This window comes from Phalangium opilio, unplaced genomic scaffold (genome assembly GCF_054372755.1).
Source record: "Phalangium opilio isolate 3A_F unplaced genomic scaffold, DU_Popi_V2 ptg000352l_1, whole genome shotgun sequence".
NCBI lineage: Eukaryota > Metazoa > Arthropoda > Arachnida > Opiliones > Phalangiidae > Phalangium > Phalangium opilio.
Window position 1 is genome coordinate 820,988 of NW_028324228.1, and position 20,773 is coordinate 841,760.

A 20,773-nucleotide genomic window follows, 5' to 3' on the forward strand; every position below is an offset into this window, starting at 1 on the left:
ATATCAATATTAGCGTTCAAATATGAACATTTCGTTAACGTGTACAATTGAATACCACTTTATGCGTTAAAATTTGATTGCTAAGGCGTACCACCACAGTGGCAAGGTATTGAACGCTGAAACATTCAATTTCGAATGTTCTTTTTTTACTGTGTATATTTAACGTTTTTGTTGAATTATGAAGTATATACATTTTTATTAAACAGGACGCTAATTTGACATGGTACACTGATAATCCGGATTTTACACCGTGTTTTCAAAAGACAATTTTAGTTTGGGTGCCATGCATAATATTATGGTTGCTTCTTCGTTGGAGGTTTTAGTGATCACCAGGGCTCAACGGAGAAGCCCTTACTCTTCTCATCTTGTCATTACGAAAAGTGTAAGTGCTTCTAAACTCAATAAGAACCTTTGTAGGACAAGAAATGCATGCTCATCTGCCTATGAGAAAAGCAGTGCCTTAGTGTTCTTCTCGAATCCAGAACTTCGTACAATGTTATAAAAATATTGTTGCTACTTCTTAACTTGTCCTTTCAGGTCTTGACTTTGTTACTGGCCGCAATTACGGTCTTAAAATTCGGAAAACAAATTTATAGCGGCAATTTTCAAGTCGTTGACAATTTGGCAGTCGTCCTCCAATTCGGAACATATGTAAGACAATTTATTAAACTCTTCTTGAGAGCTCTACATCTGATGAAATAAACTGAGATTTCGTGTTTCAGATACTGGCGTTATTTCTCACCATTTACGGCCGAGTGGGTGGTCCGGTTTTGTCGGGAATCCTCACGTTGTATTGTTTTCTCTTAACACTAGCGGAAACGATTACGTTGAGGTCTACCATCACGAAATACTATTTCCAAGTCAGTGACAGTGTTTCCCATTATTTGCTAAGTGTAGTTATGTATATCCAGTTCAGCCTTTGCGCTGACGGTGTGTCGGGACGTTACACGGAAAAACAAGTGTGGCTAGCAACGAATTAAGGCGAGATCCGCTACTACCACCGACCTAGTATTGTGATACAAATTACAATGTCTCTATCATATGAGTTGCATTTTCGAAAAACAAGTTTACGGGTCCCAGTAGAAAATAGTATATTTCTCATGTCCCAGTAGAAAATAGTATATTTCTCATAACTAATGGATTGGCTTAAATTAGTTCACCCATGGTAAGACAAAGGTCTTGCCGTCTCAAGTAATCCTCCGTTAAGGCTAGATGGAGGTGAATATGATAGGACCGTTAGTAATACCTTTGTAAAATTTCAAGAATTGTAGAACGGCTTAGTCCAACTTCTCGCCCACCCGCTCTACTGCTAGTAAGGGGATTGCCTTCAAAACGTGCTAGGATGTTTACTTCTCTATCATCATTACCTACTATACGGTATCTTCTACGTTCACGGTCTTGCACGATGAAAGTACCGAAATCAAGATGGTTGTCGCTAATGTCGGTTTTTAAAGGTACTTCGCACCGGATGTCGTCGGTATGGAAAGCCTTCGGCATATGGCACTGCTGCTTCTCAAACGGTACCGCGACATTCACTTAAAATAAACACGTCCAATTTTTCCTGGTTGGAATAGCCTGGCATTTTGCTACGACACGTAGAGCTCGGCATTATCTATCCATTATCCATGTTATTTTATCTTTATCCATACTCGAAAATTATCCACAGAACTTACATGTTAAATCGTATTGTAATCCACAAATTTGTTTATAAATAATCGGTTATCCACCAATTTGTGGATAATGGATAGATAATGCCGAGCTCTAAGAAACGCACCTCCCATCCCTAAATAACATGATAGAAAGACTTATGATACATATATATTCATGTTAATGAATAAATTTATGCTCGTTTGTATTCCTTATTTAGTCCAAAGTTCTAAGGTAGGGGTGTTTTAATATTTTCCAACCATTATTGCTATGGTTTGTTAGAGTATTTGTGTCTTTTTAACAGGCGTATCGTTACAAATGTATCACTACAGACCTTATATTTCTATGGAAACCCCCAATACCGCAAACTTGAGCCTAAAAACCAGGATCGTAAACGCTTATACCTTTCGCGTCACGACAAAAGAGGCCAAGACATCCAGCAGTGCCACGCGTTGAACGTTAAAGCGACCTTCACCCAATATACATCATAACGTGCTCAAGCCGGTAATCTTTATACACTCAACGTTGTGGTATAACCAGAGGTACAAAATCTGTAGTGTAGCGGCAAAGGTTGTATTATAGTCTCGTGTCTTATAAAAATGCCAGTCTATACCAACTGGTTTCTACACCATTACCATCAAATGTGATGGAAAGTAAATGTTTGGGGGGTCATTCTTGGGAACCGAACTATCCAACCCTTCTTCTAAGATCAAAACATCACTGAAGACATTTACTTGAACTTCGTGCGTCATGAGTTTAGTGCTTGTAAATGTAATACAAGACATTGACAGTCGACTTGTAGAGTGCGTCCACCACGATCATTTCTGTTTGGGTGTTTACCATAGAGATTAGAGGTTGTAATTTGAGGCCTAAGTTTTAAGGCTAGTCGTAGGACTGAGCTCTAAAACATTTTGTTGCACTAAGGGATATTCTATATTCCCCAATATTCCTCTTGTACCTTCTCATTTGCATATAATAGAATCTGAAGTTTAAAACGCATTTATTTACGCCCTGTAATTGAGGTCAGTAATTTAGCATAGTGATGTCATCCGATGGCAGTATTGTGTAGTGTCCACAAAAGGAACTTGATTAACACCAACCATTGGACCATCGAGTTAGAAAACATGGTTTTGTTCTACATAACTAACACTTAATACCCAACACCAACTAAACCTAGCTAATACGGAATGTTTTTTAACGTAACTTGTTAAAATCTGTCAAAAACCCATGGTTCACCACTGTCCACGAAGACCCCATTTCCTCCCAAAAACTTCATTTCAGAGCTAAAGTCAAAACCAAATAATGTCAAAAGTACATTGGAAAAATCATGAATTTTTTCAATACGTTGAAAAATATTTTCGTTAAATGGAATTTTGGGGAAAGTATTAGTAATTAGCGCGTATGAAACTATCATTCCCTCCTCACGACCAACCACACACACACCCAGCTAATAAGGAAACCTAGATTTAGGTGACTTGTACTATAGTATTATAATAATATAGAAAATATTAAATTTTTCAGAACGACAAAGATGATTATTTTGAGCTGGTAATTCAGTCGGTAATTTTCGCTCTAGTAGTAGTTACCCTCGTATTAAACACGCTGAGTGACACTGAGCGGCACTACGGAAAAAATACGTATTCCATGGAGGACAATTCCGTAATATTCTAAACATTTTTATCTCAAGTTTTAGTAGATACGTTCGACACTATTTTGCAAGAGCTAGTTGATTAGTGGTCGTCCCCGTTTTAGAATGGCTTAGTGCACGTGTTTCGGTATTGCATACAACATACTATAACAAAAACGATTTAGCTTTACAAAGTGTGGAAGTCATTAGACTTTAATAAAAAGATTATTTTCTAACTTGAAGAGATCAAAGGAAGATGATGCATCGTTTTGTTCTCGTGTCGTTCATTCATGGCTTACTAGGTAAATCTGTTATTGAAATGTACTGGGTCCCATAATTGAAGAAGCTGTTTCAACGAAGCTGATTGTAATTTAATTCTAAGTTGCAAATTGATCTTTTAAATTCATAATATAATTGCAGCGCCCTGTGGAAAGGTTGGAAGAAAAATCTAGAGCCATCGGATGTGTTCGAACTGAATGAGGCGGAGCGAGCTCTGACTGTTTCACGCCTTTTGGAAAAACACTGGAAACTCCAAGCTAAGGCAAAACGTGATGGCGATGAAATGGAAATGAAAAGATATTCGGAAAAACGAAACAGAACCGAATATCACTTCAAATCCATTGCTTGGTCCTTGTTGAGGACTATCGGACCTTGCTTAATTTTTGGAGCGGTATTTCAAGTTTTGGCAGACATAGTGTCTTTTGCCTGTCCCCTCTTGATAGGGTAAATACTTTTACTATTTTGGCTACAGAGGAACCATCACAAATCAAGAATTAATGAAAAAAGGACAATAAGTTCATACATTGCTGCCAGTAGCCTTTTTGAAAAAGTCTAAAACGCGGTCAGAAATGTGCATGTCCTAAGATAGGAACCTTCCTTTTTTATCGGTCACATAATGCTAAATTTAAGAACTGATTAAACAATAATTGAGCTTACAAGCTATTGGCAACACTGCTTTGAGCTTAAAACAGCGGAAACGGGAAGAAATTTCCATTAGCTCTTAAAGCGAAACCACCCATTACTATTAACTCAATTCTGTCTTTAGTTCGATTATTAATTATTCTACGAGCGAAGATCCTTTCTGGAAGGGGATTTTCTACGCTTGCCTTTATGGTTGTGCCGGTCTTGCGCAATCTTTATTGCAAGAAGGCAGCGCTATTTTCCACACCAAACTCGGACTGAGACTCAAATCTGCCACCATGCACGTTCTGTACAAAAAAGTAAGTTAGTTCTATCGTGCTTGTGGGACGCTAGTTCATTAATGAATTTCGTCGAAGCAGACATTTCGCTTGACGAGTAGCGATCGACGTGACCTGACAATGGGCGAAATACTGAACACGATGTACGTCGACACGAATAGGTTCCAAATTCTGTCGCAGCAACTTGGCCTCTTGTGGTCGGTACCTGTACAAACAGTACTGTGCTTCGCCTTCATGTATCAAGAACTGGGCTATTGTACCTATTGTCGTTCTCCTTCCGCTTAACTATATCAGCACTAAGAAATACAAAGAATTGCAGGTAAATTTTGTCCATTAGAAACACCATTTGATTGATTTCGTAAACCCGATAAAGTTTTCAACGGTTAGAACACACCTAATCTCCCTTTTAAGTTTAGATTATTATAAGAGAAAAAGTGGTTTATGTAAATAATGCATTATACAAATCTGGGAGCACGGCAGTGCTCTCCGCCAAGTCGAGCACTGACATCCTTTTCTCGAAGCAGCTCACGGGACTTTTAAGTCCAGTGTATCTTCGTGATGGTTATAGGTGTACGTCTGAAATTTTGCTTGCCGTGAGGACTGTCAATTCTACCTATAGTTTTCAAATTTTAAGTTCCTACCCCAAATACTTTTCGAAAAATCGCAGGTGAAATTTACCTAATTTTGTCACTCACCGATCATCAGAATTCTAAGGAACTTCTAGGGGGGATAGAAACTTAAAATTTATGACGTAGTTTTTATTTATTCTACGAAGCACAGAAAAATTAAAACATCCTGAAATCGCGATATTTTTGATACGAACAAAGATGTATAATAATGATAGAGTCAAAGAATATTGGTTATTAATTAGGAAAAGGACTTAATTTATAACATAATTTTTCAATTAGCGATTGAATGAAAAGAAAATGAGAGACTTGGCTCTACATGGGATCTCAGAACGTTTTACGGCGAAGAGGGCACGAAGCGAGGCTTGGCCCATTTTTTTACATGTTAATGTTTTTGATATGATAAATATTAGCTTTAAATATCTACTAGTATATTTCCGTACAGTTTTAGTAGCTTTACAAGAGATTCGCCTTGCACCTATTGCTACAATTGACTTACACGTTCTGCGTTTTTTATGCTGCCCCCCATACAGTAGCTAGGTCGTACAAAGCTTGGCGTATATTCTCGTTCTTGAAAATGGAAAAATATAGCGGGTTGAACATTAACTTAAAATATATATCACAACCGATAAAGTCTGGAATTTAATTGGTTCGTTCAATAGGTTGAGCTGATGAAACTCAAAGACAAGAGGATGAAAATGATGAGCGAAATCTTGAACGGAATCAGAGTCTTGAAGTTGTACGCCTGGGAAAGATCGTTTCAAAGAAGCGTTCTTCAAATCAGGAAAGAAGAAATTGCACTCATGAAGAAACAAGCCCTCTTCCAAGGAATAAACCTGTTTATAACATGTGCCATACCGGTTTTGGTACGAACTTAAATATTTACCTTTAAAAGTATTGAAAAGAATTACAGAGCGCGGTATAGCATTGTCCGAACGCATCACATAGTGGTCACTATAGACCATCGTTGTTAATCTAAATACCCTCTCAGCCGCAAACGCGACGGAAACTCGACAATATCTTGCTGTTCCATTTTTTTCAAGTCGACGGATGAGAATTAGATTTTGAATGCGTCACAGATGTCGTATCTTGGTTTTTCGTGATATGTCATAGTGACTACCAGCTGAGTTTCCGCCGTCGCGAAAATTAATCACGCGAGAAGTTTCAGAAAAGTAAATAGCGATGGACTGACTGCAATGGTAGACGGACAAAATATTTTTTGCAGTTACCGTGGCAGTGGTCCAGTCAAAACAAAACCTTTGATCTTCTGATCCTTTAAACTAACTATACATATTTTTCAGGCTAGGATGACTGATTCCATTTACACTAAGAGACCAGGCTACTTGGCAGTGTCTATTAGCCTGACCTCGTGGTGTAAATGGTATCAATCTTCCTTGTCTGAAAACTATGTATTGAACTCCAAATCTTACTTTTTCTTTCATACTTCCAAATTAATTTTAAGTCCTTACGTATATTCTTTCTATATATTCAGATAACTTCCCCGTGTTTTGCCGTGTACGTATTAACTGACGACGATAACGTTCTTACCATGAGAAAAGCCTTCGTCTCCTGGCAGTTGGCACGATTATTAATGATTTCAATGCTTACTTTTCCGGAAACAATAAACACGTTAGTTTTGGTAAGAAAAGTGTCAATCAGATTGAAGGGAAGGTCAAAAGACGAGTCTTATCTATAAACATATAAACAGATACACACACTTTCTTCTTCTTTTAATCATTTTCTGGGCCTTTCTGCTTAAATTAATGAGGGGGGGGGGGTGAAGAACCATACGCAATCTTTCTTTGACCCTTGTTTAACTAGAAATCCGCGTTACACAACGACAGCGTTGTAGGAAGTACAACGCTCTCATATGATTACACTCAATACATTTTGGTGCCAATTTCATAGTCGTGAATATGCTGCATCGCTGGGTCGACACTTAACGGCGAAACCAAGACGATTCATGTTTTTAAGGTTGTTGGAAACTTCCTCCCGGTTCTTCTGGTTTTAATTTGGTGATGGTCTACAAACGGCTGTTGGAAGTTTTATTTCCTTGTCATGATATGTCGTTCCACCAAAAACAAATAGGGGAAAGTGTCTGACTGGGCCCAGTGGCATAACTGCAGAGGAGCAGAGCCCGCAACCGCGGGCGGGCCCATGGCTTTTGGGGGCCCTTTCGAAATTTTGCTTATAGACTGATTGTCCAATATTTTATAAAGTGTCCTATAATTTCACAAATCGTCCAATTAAGTCCTATATTTTTGACATTTCAAAGTAATTATTTATAATCTCAGCTGTATGACGTTTTAAACGCAGAATTTGTGATATCTCATTTGGTCAGATCAAAAAATCACGGAGCTCGCTTTGCTCGCTCAGCCATTTTTGATCCTTAATTCTCACATTATTGAATTATACGAGTTTTTAAGGTTTTTATATGAAATGATAACAATTACTTTCCATTCTCAGCAGCACAGTCTGCACTCAAAAATACCACAATTCAATTTTGCCTCAGACCTTTCATTTAAATATCTAAGCCCACAAATTTATATAGCACAGACCTTTAAAATATGTTTAATTATAAAAAAGAGTTTTGAAAATCTGTCATCTCTGAAAACATCTCTTCCTATACCTGACCCTTTTAAATTGCTTGATTTACTCATTATCATTCACTTTTAAGTCTCTTTTTGCTTACAGTTTCACTTAATTAATAGTCACTGTTTCAAGCAAATCTAAATCTGTCTGTGTGAGCCCTTCAGTATTTGTTTAGATCTAGGTGCGATGTAACGCTTATTTAAAGTGTTTTACGCTCTCAATAAAATAAAATTATTCACACTCTAAATCGAATCATTTATAAGTCCCGTATAATGGTATAATTTGATTAATCTGCTATAATTTTGGGAAGAAAAAGCTTTTGGTATTAAAAATCCTCTAAAGACTAGAACGGCCCTGCATTACAGTTTGGGGGAGTGAGCCATGTATGAGAAATCTTAGTCGAGAGCTATAAATTATGAAAGAAACAAGACGGCCCAAGGGCTCGTAATAGTAGCCACATCGTACGAGTGAATAGCCCCTCTATACCCTACCCAAATGAGTGGATAACTCCTCTATATCTTACCCTAATGAGTACAATGCTGAAATGATTTACCCATGCTGTAATTGTAATATTCCGGCGAAAAAATTTAGACATTATTAATGGTGTATCCGACTAAAAAGATACAAGTTCAGTAGTATCCGACCCCAAAGATACAAGTTCAGAAGTATCAGACCCCAAAGATACAAGTTCAGAAGTATCCGACCCCAAAGATACAAGTTCAGAAGTATCCGACCCCAAAGATACAAGTTCAGAAGTATCCGACCCCAAAGATACAAGTTCAGAAGTATCCGACCCCAAAGATACAAGTTCAGAAGTATCCGACCCCAAAGATACAAGTTCAGAAGTATCCGACCCCAAAGATACAAGTTCAGAAGTATCCGACCCCAAAGATACAAGTTCAGAAGTATCCGACCCCAAAGATACAAGTTCAGAAGTATCCGACCCCAAAGATACAAGTTCAGAAGTATCCGACCCCAAAGATACAAGTTCAGAAGTATCCGACCCCAAAGATACAAGTTCAGAAGTATCCGACCCCAAAGATACAAGTTCAGAAGTATCCGACCCCAAAGATACAAGTTCAGAAGTATCCGACCCCAAAGATACAAGTTCAGAAGTATCCGACCCCAAAGATACAAGTTCAGAAGTATCCGACCCCAAAAGATACAAGTTCAGAAGTATCCGACCCCAAAAGATACAAGTTCAGAAGTATCCGACCCCAAAGATACAAGTTCAGAAGTATCCGACCCCAAAGATACAAGTTCAGAAGTATCCGACCCCAAAAGATACAAGTTCAGAAGTATCCGACCCCTCGAATTACCTTTAGCAATGCTAAAATGATCAAACGCATTACGCTCATTTAACACTATGTTAGCTCTATCTAAACCCACATTTGAATTAACCGCCAAAACGTTCCAGTCAATCATAACATAGATGGCGATAGCTACCGAACGAGAACGAAACGGGGAAAATCGTTATCCATTTAATTAGCACATAAATAAAAAGAAAATAAATATAAAAACCCCAAACATACAAATTCATAAGTATCCGACCCCACAGATTAAGAGGTACCCCACCCCACTTCACCCCGACATTTTAGAGATAAAAATAAATAATAAAAAACTCGGGGTTCCTATCAAGTCTCTATGGCTCAATGGTAGAATTTCTGTTTACCACGCCATCGACCCGGGTTCGATTCCCGGCTGCGATCCGAAAAAAATTTTAATTAAAATTAAATCTCTAACCGAGCCCAGTTACCCCTATGGGTGGGTTGTGGTAATGTGGAGTTCCTTTTAAGCTAAAAAATAACGATAACGAAAGCGAAAACTCCGGCCACATGTACTACTACTACTACTACGGCTCGGGTCAAACTAAGAGCCTCATCGTATACTACGATGTGGCTAAAAAGTAGTAACGTTCGTGATGCTTTCATAGTATCTGAAAGCTCGACACTCAATAAGGGGCCCTAATCGTCGGGTTGCGGGCGGGCCCAACAAACATCGTTACGCCAGTGCCTTCGTCTGTGACATGCATTTGGAGGGGTAAATACATACCCGCGAAATCTGTTTCATCACTTTCCTAAGATAATTTGTGATATTGCGCGTGAAGAAATAGTACGGTTTTATTTTACATTAGCTACTTTTGACTGAGGCTAACCGTGACTGCAGTTTATCGCCACAATTTAATTTGATGGTGTACATGATTGTTAGAGATGTGAGTCGGTAATTTACCGTCCGTAAATTACCGGTAATTTACCAAATACCACGTAAATTACCGTTTTATATCTTACCGTAATTTTACAATGGTAATTTACCGGTAAATTACCGTGGTAAATTACCAAACATTTTTATTACGCATTAAATGTTCATTTTACACTTAAATGAGCAATCATTTCTGTGTTTACTTCCAAAATGACTCACCAGGCGCTATTTGCTAGTCAGTACTTACAAAGTTGCGCTAGAAATTAGTCTTTTAATAAATATTTAACTAGAAATCAGATCAGAAAGGCCACAGCTGCCGTCTTGGTAGCAAAAGCCGCAAATGCGTGTAAAGCAGTCATATAATGCTCACAATTAAACTATGTTTTAAGTAATGCATTGTAAGCACAGGAAAATATAAATTACCAAAAATTACCGACTGAACGGTAATTTTTGTTTTCCAAAAATTTCAATCGGTAATTTACCCGGTAAATTACCGTTTTTAAAAATTACGGTAATTTCACATCTCTAATGATTGTATTAATTTAGTTTGCTATTATTGACGTTATTTACTAATATCAAATGTGGATGAGAGGGAAAGTATGACAATGGCCATAGAGCCTGTGTTAAAAAACGCGGACATTGAAGTTTCGCCAATAACTATTTAGTTTACTAGTGACTGATGGACTTGCAAACTCGCGATTGAAAGTAGTTCAGACATTTATGCTCCTTGGTTTAACCATAGCCCTCTCGATCACGCGAATCACGACGCAAGCTGCTCGCGCTATAGCTAAATTACCGAGATTTTTTTAAACGTATCTAGTTTTATGTGCTCTTCTATTGCTTCGATAACCTTACTTAAATCCATATTATACCTTCAGATACCTTTAAAAACATTATCAGCTACTCTGTCCTGACTACAAACACAAATCGAGGAAGTTCTAGCATACACAATAGCAGACGGTAACCGCGTAACCGCGATTTAACACAAGACCTATTTTAAGGGAGTGAACAGGCCCAGTATAGCTACGCCAATAAAACGGTCAACTACGGCGAAACTCTGATGACTCGCGACTTTTGGCCATTTTCATACTTTTCCTCTCATCCACTTTTGCTAATATTAAAAGGTTTTAGCTTATAATGACAAGTTTAAACGAAATTCTAAAGGATTTTAACGATGGATGTTTTTTTAATTAAATGATGATTTCAAGAACATCCGCGGCATTTTTAATTTAATTTCGGCATGCTAAGGTTTTAAACAAACTTTAACCTCGTTCAAACGCGAAAATAACATTAAAGAAAATAGAACAGAGCGCGGAAGTTGTGACTCTTCCTTGAGATATGCCTATGCCAAATTCTCCCGTTTGGTGGCGTACGAGCGTTATTTTCGAAAAGAATGACATCACCAACTTCAAATCTGATTGGCTGATACCATTTTAAACACCTCTCGCGCGCTTGAGCGTCTCGAAATGTATGTCAATGCAAAGGCAGGACAATATGGCAGTCCGACACTGGTTCCACTGACGATTCAAATATAATATTAATAAACCTTTTTCATATATCATGTTATTGGTTTTACTACTGCTTGAACCTAACCTTCGCAATTAGCGTTAGACGTCTTTAAATGACGGTACATATTTTGATAAAACATCATGCCGAAAAAAACATTTTGCAATGAGCTTTTGTTTTTAGAAAAATAATCGGATAAGATTGCACTGTTGAGCCTCCTTTCAATGAAAGCTTTTCGAAGTGACACTAATGTAGTAAGTGATTCATTACAGACGCAAGTCTCAGTGAGAAGAATTGCACACTTGTTGAGTCGTGGGGAAAGCAAGGATTACGTGGAGCATATGGCTAGCAACACAGAAGATGGTAAGTCAGTTACACTACTGAATGAGAAGCTCAAGCAAATTTAACGTCAAATGGATTTATGGGTAAATATACAAACGTGAACTTGAATGGAAGAAAAAAAGAGAATAGAAGAAATATTAGGCCTATAGTTGATCGTGCAATTTGTTAAAAAAGGTTATGGGAATTTAGTTATATATTCAGCTTAAAGTCCCTTTATGAGAGCATGGATATAAATAAATACTAACTTATTACATTATTATTCACATATATACATGGTGAGTGTGTAATATGGCTTTAATGAAAAACCAAAGTCCATGTCTTTTGCACAGACAATTGCCAAACGGCATAATGATATACCCTCGGTAAATCCATAATATTTCGAACAATGAGTTGATTTTTATCGATACAATTACACAATCATTAATGTTTTTGTATGAAAACTTTAGCAATTGTGATTCAGAAGGGAACGTTTCTTTGGAACGTGGAAGAGCCGGCAGCGGCGTGTCTTCAGGACATCAATTTGAAAGTGTCCCGCGGCTCGTTGGTGGCCGTAGTGGGTCCGGTCGGTTGTGGCAAGTCTTCCCTCTTGTCCGCTCTGGTTTCCGAAATGCAGAAGATGGAGGGGGAGGTGAGAGTGGCCGGCCGAGTGGGGTACATCACTCAACAACCCTGGATACAAAACACCACACTCAGACAGAATATACTCTTCGTCGATGAACTGGACCGGGAAAGATACGACAGCGTCATACGCGCATGCGCCCTACAACCAGACCTCGACCAGCTACCAGCTGGTGATGAGACCGAGATCGGAGAAAGAGTACGTATCAGTGGAGAAGTGAGAACTGTCATATGCCTAGTGTACGCCTCATACGTATTTGGTCTCACGTCTTGAAAACGTGAAACACAGCACTGTGCTAATTTACGTGCTGTTTATTATAGGGTATAAATTTGAGTGGCGGTCAAAAACAAAGGGTCAACGTGGCTAGAGAAATTTATCGAAATGTTGATGTCTATCTCTTGGATGACCCATTGGGGGCAGTGGACTCACACGTGGCCAAACATCTCTTCGACGAAGTCATAGGGGCAAATGGATTACTTCGTAATAAAGTAAAAAGCCTGTAATCTTAAATTTCCCACGAGAGAACTAAGAGTGACATTTCCGAGAAGAGTACTGGTTTAAAGCAATTTACCTTAACATTTGTCCAGAAATCTAAGGAAAGTTTTGTTTTGAGTAATTTTGACATCTTGTCAAATATTGAGCCGAACACAACATTTATCCATAAAGAATTCAAGTTCTTTGACTACAGCTAGTCAGAAAATAAAATTTTTACTGGCAGTTTGTTTATTGGCGACTTAAAGTTTTTGAAAACTGCTAAGTGTATAATTTCGAAAGGTGAGCAGAATATCCTGGCGTAGTAAGCCAATGACTATTGTAGTAAACAGACATAAATCTTGATCTTTCACTCTTTGGTTGAGCCTGTTTGTGTAATATTCTCGTTGCTTAACCAGTTCCTCCTCAAACAGACCAGAGTTTTGGTGACGCACAACTTGAGCTTCATACGAGAGGTAGACGAGGTCTTCTTCATGAACAATGGCAGAATCATCGAAAGGGGAACCTATAACGAAATCATGAGTCGTCAAGGAATGGCTAGAGATTATTTCGCGCATCACATGAACGACGATGACAAAGTTGAAGCGTCGTGAGTAAACGGAGGCTGTATATACATATTAGTGACAAATTTGCCTTGCACAAAGTGCCCATATTGTTTCTACCTCTCCGAGTGACACTAGACGTCTCTGAGCGTGTATCTGTCTGTTACCGCTTTCTTAATTAGCAAATAGCAGAAGTGTCACTAGGGTTAGAAATTTGGGCGCCTAATCTGCGCAATCTCTAATAGAACCAGAGTTATGAGCCTGCAAAGTTGAGTGTAATGTAAATCCTATGAAGATAATGTTTATGAACATTTTGCTTTATTACTCGGCCTCTGTTTGTTCTAACCCAAAGTTTTTAGGATCATTGAAAAGGGTACAAATACGACTATGACGTACTCAAAGGACATCCCCAAATTTCTAATAGAACCAGATTTATGAGCCTCCAAAGTTGAGTGTCATGTTAATCCTATAAAAAGAATGTTTATGAAAATTTGCTAAATTTCTCGGCTCATGTTTGCTGTTGGTGCACAATTGCCTAAAATTTCCTTAATATTTTCAAATAGTATTTAAGTATCGTTTCTTGATCACAAAAATGGTGTTGGAGTACATAATAAATGGTGTGGATTTTGGAACCATTATTCTTTAGAGAGTACGTTTTTCTTCATTTTCAAGCCTTTTTCCACATTCGTCGCAATGAAGTTTTTCCGTTCTACTTTATACTATCCTCCAAATAGTTGTCCATTTCTTTGTCCTGTTTCCCGTAAGCGTCTCTAGTGCAATTGTGCTTGCATAGATTGCTCGAATATTGAGTCGTTTGAACTGATTCTTCCAAATGTGTTATTTTGCAGAAAGTTAAATACTGAAGTGGGAAGATCTCATATTACATCCAAAGGAAAAGGATCAGACGCGGCTGAGGCGAAATTGATGACCAAAGAGACGCTAGAAGAAGGAAATGTATGTACATACTGTTTAATTGAAAAAGGGAATATGAACTGGAGACGAAGCCAGTTTTATTCGTTTCTTGATAATTAACACGTTCTCCAGTCCATTCGGCTTGTAATCATGTTTTTTTTCGCATTTGCAGATTTCCCTATCACAATATAAACACTATTTTAATTCCTATGGGATAATATGGTGTGCTATTTTCGCTGTAATTGTTGTCAGTGCTGCATTCTTTAATTTGGCGTCTGTGTACTGGCTGTCGCTGTGGTGCGCGGACACCAAAGGAAATCTAATAGAAAACCCAGACTTAAAAATAACCCGTATAGCGGTGTTTATTGTTTTATGTCTAATCTTCTCCATTATGGTATCGGTCTTTTCAATTATCAACTTGTTTCGCAACCTAACAGCAGCAAACTGTCTACATGGTAAAATGCTCGAAAGCGTATCTCGCTCTCCCATGTCCTTCTTCGACACAACCCCCATAGGAAGGATACTCAATCGTTTCTCCCAAGATATCGACGCCGTTGACCAGCAATTACCCCCAGCTTTAAGACTTACCGTTTTCGGATTAACATTTGTAATTCTATCGTCGTTGGACAATGCATTTTTTTTGCCATTATTCCTTATTGCCTGCGTTGTTGTTACTTTTGGATACATTTTACTTCAGGTAGGAAATCGACTTTTCTTTTTCTTACAAACAATTAACGCATTATAACTCGACCCTGAAAGTTTTGCGGATATTCGTAAGAAAATCAATTATGGGCCCCCTTAATTATTGTTAAGAAAATTGAAGAACTCAATGTTTAAATTGTTTGTGTGTGTTTATTATCTTAACTCAAAGCCAGCAAGTACGATGACGACGAAATTTTTATAGCCACAATTTTTGTAACCGTCCAAAAACTACGTCACGCAAAAAAACATTTTCTGATCCCCGTCCCCACTAATCACGTTTGGTCACGTTTTCTCAGATCACTACCCTAAAAACCACGTCATATTTTTAACCCACCCTCTAACACACTATGATTTGTCTTTATTTACAAATCTAATTTGATTAACTTGAAACCCCCCCCCCTTTTTGAAAGACATAGCGTTCCACTCAAATATTTTGGTGAGCTTGAAATTCAAGTTCTATTCCGTTTAGCCTCTGATTGAGCTTCAGAAATTTAATGTCTAGATGTGTTTTTCCATAAGCTTCAAAACATTTGTGGGTTTCGACAATGTTACACGAAAACCTTAGCCTAATTGAGCTTAGGATTCAAATTTTAAAAATGTGCGAAGGAAACGAAACCTTTTAAATTGGAATGCAGGATCAGATTCATCTTCGCTTAAGCATGGTTTTCACTTGACCGAAAAAAACTACTTTGCAGCTCGATGTCAAACGTCAGATTCGTTTTCTATATTTTCGCCCAGCGTTATAGCGTTTTCACTTAGCATAGTTCTTTCAAATAATGGAACCAAGGCTATCCATATAAACTGAACATTGCAACAATTGCGGCCCATCTATTGTCCTTCTTTTTTGGTCTTTGTAATATTTGTGTCCCATCTCATAAAGATATGGATGGTTCCGAGCCTCTTCAATAAAACTTTCAGCATCGCACTTCTCAGGGATTTGCACCAGTAACTGGCTCGATTTGAAACTAAATAAATAAAAACATGGCGGACCGCGGACGCTCTTTTCCGAACAAGCGTGGTCGAAAATGACGTCACGGCTCAAGCTTCTTGCTGATAGGCTCGCGCAGAGCGTTAACGTTCAACGCCGCCGAAAAAATAGAAAGCCACGCTCAACGGTCCAGCGTAACAATGATTTGTTTTTTTTGGGTTGATGATTGACGTCGCGCAAAAAGTGGTGATTTACGCCAGTGAAAACCATGTTTTATGCTAATGGCGTATAAACAGTGACATAAGAGTGTTTAAGCTGAAACTACGGGTTCTCACTATTTATCAATCCTTACGCGTTCGTGTAGCTAGCTAAGTTCTACACTGAACTGGTCTTTTTGTTTTAAATAGGCAACAAGTACGCGTAAGTAGGAGATCATGACTTAAATGATGATGGAATAAAAATTTTGGTAAATTATTGGGAGTGGTCCTTCCCAGGTAGAATATTGTGTTTTTTCTTTTATAACAGAAGAGAGCTATCGGACTCTTACAGACTTCGTAACAAAATTTATGTTAAATGTGACGTCATGCATCGAAGAACCCCTCCCTCCAACTTTTTTTCGGACCGTCACAAATTAAGAAACCCCTCCTCCCACGAGTGTGACGTGGGTCATGGACGATTATTTTGACGCTTAATTTTTCATGTCCTTTTTGTCTGTAGAAACAATAAGTTTTAATTATTTCCCTTCTCAAGGTTAGTGATCTAGCGCAACGGCCCAATTATTTTACGTTAAGAGGCACTTTCAGAGCCTTACTGGGCCCCTAACGGCGTTTATGATCCCCCAAAGTGAAACTTAAAGTAGGCTATAGCCTGTGTCGCCTACACTTGCCACCGCCACTGTGTGTTCATGTGAGATCTTACAAATTTCGCCAATTATAAAGGATTTATTGGGTTTTTGTAGCGTTTCTTCATGACGAGTAATCGGCAATTGAAGCGTATAGCTAGCTTGAGAAATTCCTTCTTGTTTTCGCACGTGGGAGGATCAGTGTCTGGCAGCACTGTCATCAGGTCATGTGATGTGGGAGATATATTCGAAGGACAATTTCTGAAACTGATCGATGAAAGCACTGCCGCTAATTACATGATGAACATGGCACAAAGGTATCTTCCGCACTGACTTTCAGTGTTGGTAATTAACGAAACAAATTTCATATATAAGTTGTGTCGAATTTCGAATGCAAAGCGAGAATGAGGTGTAAAAGCAAATGAAAGCACACTTTCCATGCTTAATTTCAATTCCGTTTCTTTTTGTTGTTAATAAAATGAGTTCTTCCTTTTCAGATGGCTAGCAATACGTTACAATCTCTTAGGCAATTGCTTGATGTTTTGCACCGCTTTATTCATTATTTTGAACAAAGACACTATGTCAATCGATTTTGTGGGAATGATCTTGGCTAATGCAGATTATGTATGTACAAACAAGTAAATCGACTTCTTTCCTACGACTAAATTAAGTTCCCTAAAATCTTTGTCGTCGTCCGAGAATATTTGTTTAGCACTTATTACTGTGAACTTTAACTGAAACATTCCAAATTATATATGGTGGAACACTTCCCATAAGCATGTTGCTGTACTCCCGATACAATATAAAAACGGTATGATAAATGTCAGACCTGTGACTCCGAATATATTACTAGGTGTAAAAATATAGCAATAACAATAGTAATCAAAGTATTTGTCTTATCTTTTCCACCCTGTATAATATCATATTGTATAAGCTGACAGACTAGAAAGCTATGTCGTTGAATTGTGAAATTAAACCAGAAGAAATTACTTTTATGCGAAGTGATTATTTACCTTCTGCAATCAAGTATCAATTTTATTTTTGATATTGTAGCTTCTACAAATGATCAAACTCTTTATAACTTCATTTACTGGTTTGGAAACGAATACCGTCTCCGTTGAAAGGGTTGACGAATACTGCCATTTGAATCCAGAGGCTGAGTGGGAGAAACCAGAATCTAAACCGCCAGCCGACTGGCCGCAACGAGGAGAAATCGAATTTCGTGACTACAGCACCAGATATCGTGAAGGCTTGGATTTGGTCTTGAAGGACATAGATGTCAGGATTAAGGCCGGGGAGAAGGTTGGCGTAGTGGGGCGGACCGGCGCCGGAAAGTCATCGCTGACGCTGGCACTCTTCCGCCTGATCGAGGGGGTGCGTGGTCAGATCGTCATAGACGGAATAGAGGTGGAGGGATTGGGCTTGTCCGATTTGAGATCGCGGCTTACCATCATCCCCCAAGAGCCCGTCCTCTTCTCGGGCACGCTCAGACTTAATCTAGATCCCTTCGGTCAACAAGACGACCAGCGATTGTGGGCCGCCTTGGAACACTCCCACCTGAAAGTTTTCGTAGCGTCACTTGAGCAGGGACTCGATCAACCCGTAGCTGAGGGAGGTAACAATCTGAGCGTCGGACAGCGTCAGTTGGTCTGCTTGGCTCGTGCCTTATTAAGGAATACCAAGATCCTTATCTTGGACGAAGCGACGGCCTCAGTCGACATGGACACCGACGATCTCATTCAAGAGACTATCAAGAAGGAATTTTCCAACTCTACCATCATCACCATCGCGCACAGAATAAACACCATCTTGGAATACGACAAGTTAGTTTACCTTTGAAACACACTTACTCGAATGATTCTCTAATTCGTCTCTTAACTCCTCATAGAGTGATGGTTCTCGATCAGGGTCGTATTGTGGAATTCGATTCTCCACATGCCCTTTTGAAGAATGATCAATCAATGTTCTACGATTTGGCGAAAGATGCTAACGTACTCTAGATCACTTTTATTTTACGTACGTTATTTACTAAAAGTTCGTAGTATATTGGATTTGTTTTACTGTAATTGTTAATGTTTTATAATAATACGTCGGGCATAAAAACTTAAAAACAGTTTCTTTATTACTTTGATATAAGTTCGTTAGATAAACATTAAGAATGACTACATCGCTCGAGTATCTGATCCTGACTGTCGACTCGCCGATCTACCTAGCCTGACTATAGCTTTGTTTATCGTGTAAGTTTCTTATTGGCCAGTCTAGATCACGTGAATAAGCTAGCCTCGTCTGGGTCACGTGACAACATTATAACCTCTTTCTTTTCATTAATTTTTTTTTTAATTTTATGCCTATGCTAGTATTGCCCTATCCTATGTTTGGTATCATCGTGGTGGTATTAATGGTCTACCACTCCTACTGGTTCTGCTAGGCTGGGCGTATGTTCTGGAGTTGGTTGCTCCGTGGTCTGGTCTCGTTGACGTCGTTGTCAGGCGTCTGGATCCTTTCGTGAGTGTGGGAGGGTTCAGTCTCATCAAGATTGCCCGCTGTCTGAAGAACTGTTCCGGGAGGGTGTTGTTCGTCTATGTCCTCTGGTTGTAGTGTTGGGTCCTGTCGTTGATCAGTCTGTCTTCGATAAAACGTCCTTGAGTTGAATGAGGCTGTATGGTTTGCTGGACTTGGACTCTGCTCTGGCGTGTTGTCTGGTCTTGGGAGTGTTGGTGGAGTGGGATTGCGAGTACTGATATTGGAAAAGTTCTCTGGCTGTTTAGGTCGCAGTTGGATTCTGGTGCGTCTATAGATCTGACCCGTTGGCGTCTCGATCTTGGATGACAGAGGCTCTGTTGCTTTAGCAACAATTTTTGCCGGTTGCCAATTCCTTTTCCCTTTTTGATAATAAATGGCTTGACCCTGGTATAGCGGTGTTGACGTCATAGTCCGTTTTTCGTTGGCTCTATGTACCATGTCTGCCTGTTGATGAATTATGGCTGTCCTGGCCTTTTGTATCGGGAACCGGGGTTACAAGGTTTTGTTTGTAGTTGTGAGTAACGTGCGTAGCCGGCGACCCATGCTTAATTCTGCCGGGGATGGACGATTCACTTTGGGGGTCGTCCTGTATTCTAATAGGACCGTTTCTAAGTCTATTCCATCTTGATTACCCTTGATAATGGCGTTCTTGATTGTTTGTACCATTCTCTCGGCCAGCCCATTTGATTGGGGTAGTGAGGAGAGGATGTAACATGTTGTACGCCCCATTTCTTCAAGAAGAGTTTAAAGTCCATGGCGTTGTATGGGGGTCCGTTGTCCGATATGAGCCGTTGAGGTGGACCATATCGTGCAAATTGAGATCTCAGGAAAGTGGTTACTGTTTGCTGTTTGCTTTAGGTAGTTCTTGTACTTCAACGTAATGTGAAAGATAATCGACCAGAAGAATATATGTTTGTGATCCGATCATAAACAGATCTGTGCCAACCATTTCCCATGGTAAAGCGGGTACCAGGTGTGGTGTCATGCTCATTGGAGGATTAGCCCGTTGTCGTTCCATGCAGATCGTGCATTCCTTCACATAGTGATGTCCTGTGTTATGTTTGGCCAATAGACATTGAGTTTGGCCTTGGCAATACACGCATTTGTGCCTTGGTGAGTATTATGGATTTTCCCAAGAATCTCTAGTCTCATACTTTGAGGTATGACCAATCTGGTGCCACGAAAGAGTAAATGGTGCTTGCAGTATAATTCGTCCTGATAGGGCCAGTATGGTTTACATTCTTCAGGTAATGTCTTTTGATGTTTAGGCCAGCCACCTTTTACAATCCAATTACCAGCTGTAAGGTAGAATCCTGCTGCGTCATTTCTATGTATCGATCCTGTACTTCTTGGGGGTGGGTAGTTATGGTATGTACTGCGGTTTGTGGGCCTTCCAGTTCAGGTGTGTTGATTAACATGTGTTTTTGAGGGGCTCGTGAGAGCATGTCGGCGATCAAAAGTTGTTTGCCAGGGACA

General features: G+C 39.2%; 1 protein-coding gene and 1 pseudogene across 2 annotated transcripts in view; both read left to right on the forward strand.

Moving 5' to 3' along the window:
• Positions 1–425: 425 nt before the first annotated feature.
• LOC149602739 (ATP-binding cassette sub-family C member 1-like) overlaps positions 426–20,773 on the forward strand; it is a 54,322-nt pseudogene continuing 33,974 nt past the window's right edge. Inside the window, exons 1-10 of the transcript XR_016376963.1 lie at positions 426–455; positions 538–651; positions 723–860; positions 3,169–3,306; positions 3,518–3,576; positions 3,695–3,997; positions 4,320–4,494; positions 4,555–4,674; positions 4,718–4,792; positions 5,762–5,965. The product of XR_016376963.1 is annotated as an ATP-binding cassette sub-family C member 1-like (transcript). The remainder of the gene's footprint in view (positions 456–537; positions 652–722; positions 861–3,168; positions 3,307–3,517; positions 3,577–3,694; positions 3,998–4,319; positions 4,495–4,554; positions 4,675–4,717; positions 4,793–5,761; positions 5,966–20,773) is intronic.
• On the forward strand, positions 6,407–18,885 carry LOC149602740 (ATP-binding cassette sub-family C member 1-like). Its single transcript, XM_089860204.1, has 12 exons — positions 6,407–6,508; positions 6,592–6,738; positions 11,669–11,759; positions 12,185–12,555; positions 12,678–12,845; positions 13,263–13,438; positions 14,240–14,345; positions 14,476–15,000; positions 16,892–17,091; positions 17,272–17,398; positions 17,828–18,597; positions 18,663–18,885. Exons 1-12 carry the CDS (start codon positions 6,407–6,409, stop codon positions 18,772–18,774), a joined length of 2,895 nt encoding a protein of 964 aa, XP_089716330.1. The 3' UTR covers positions 18,775–18,885.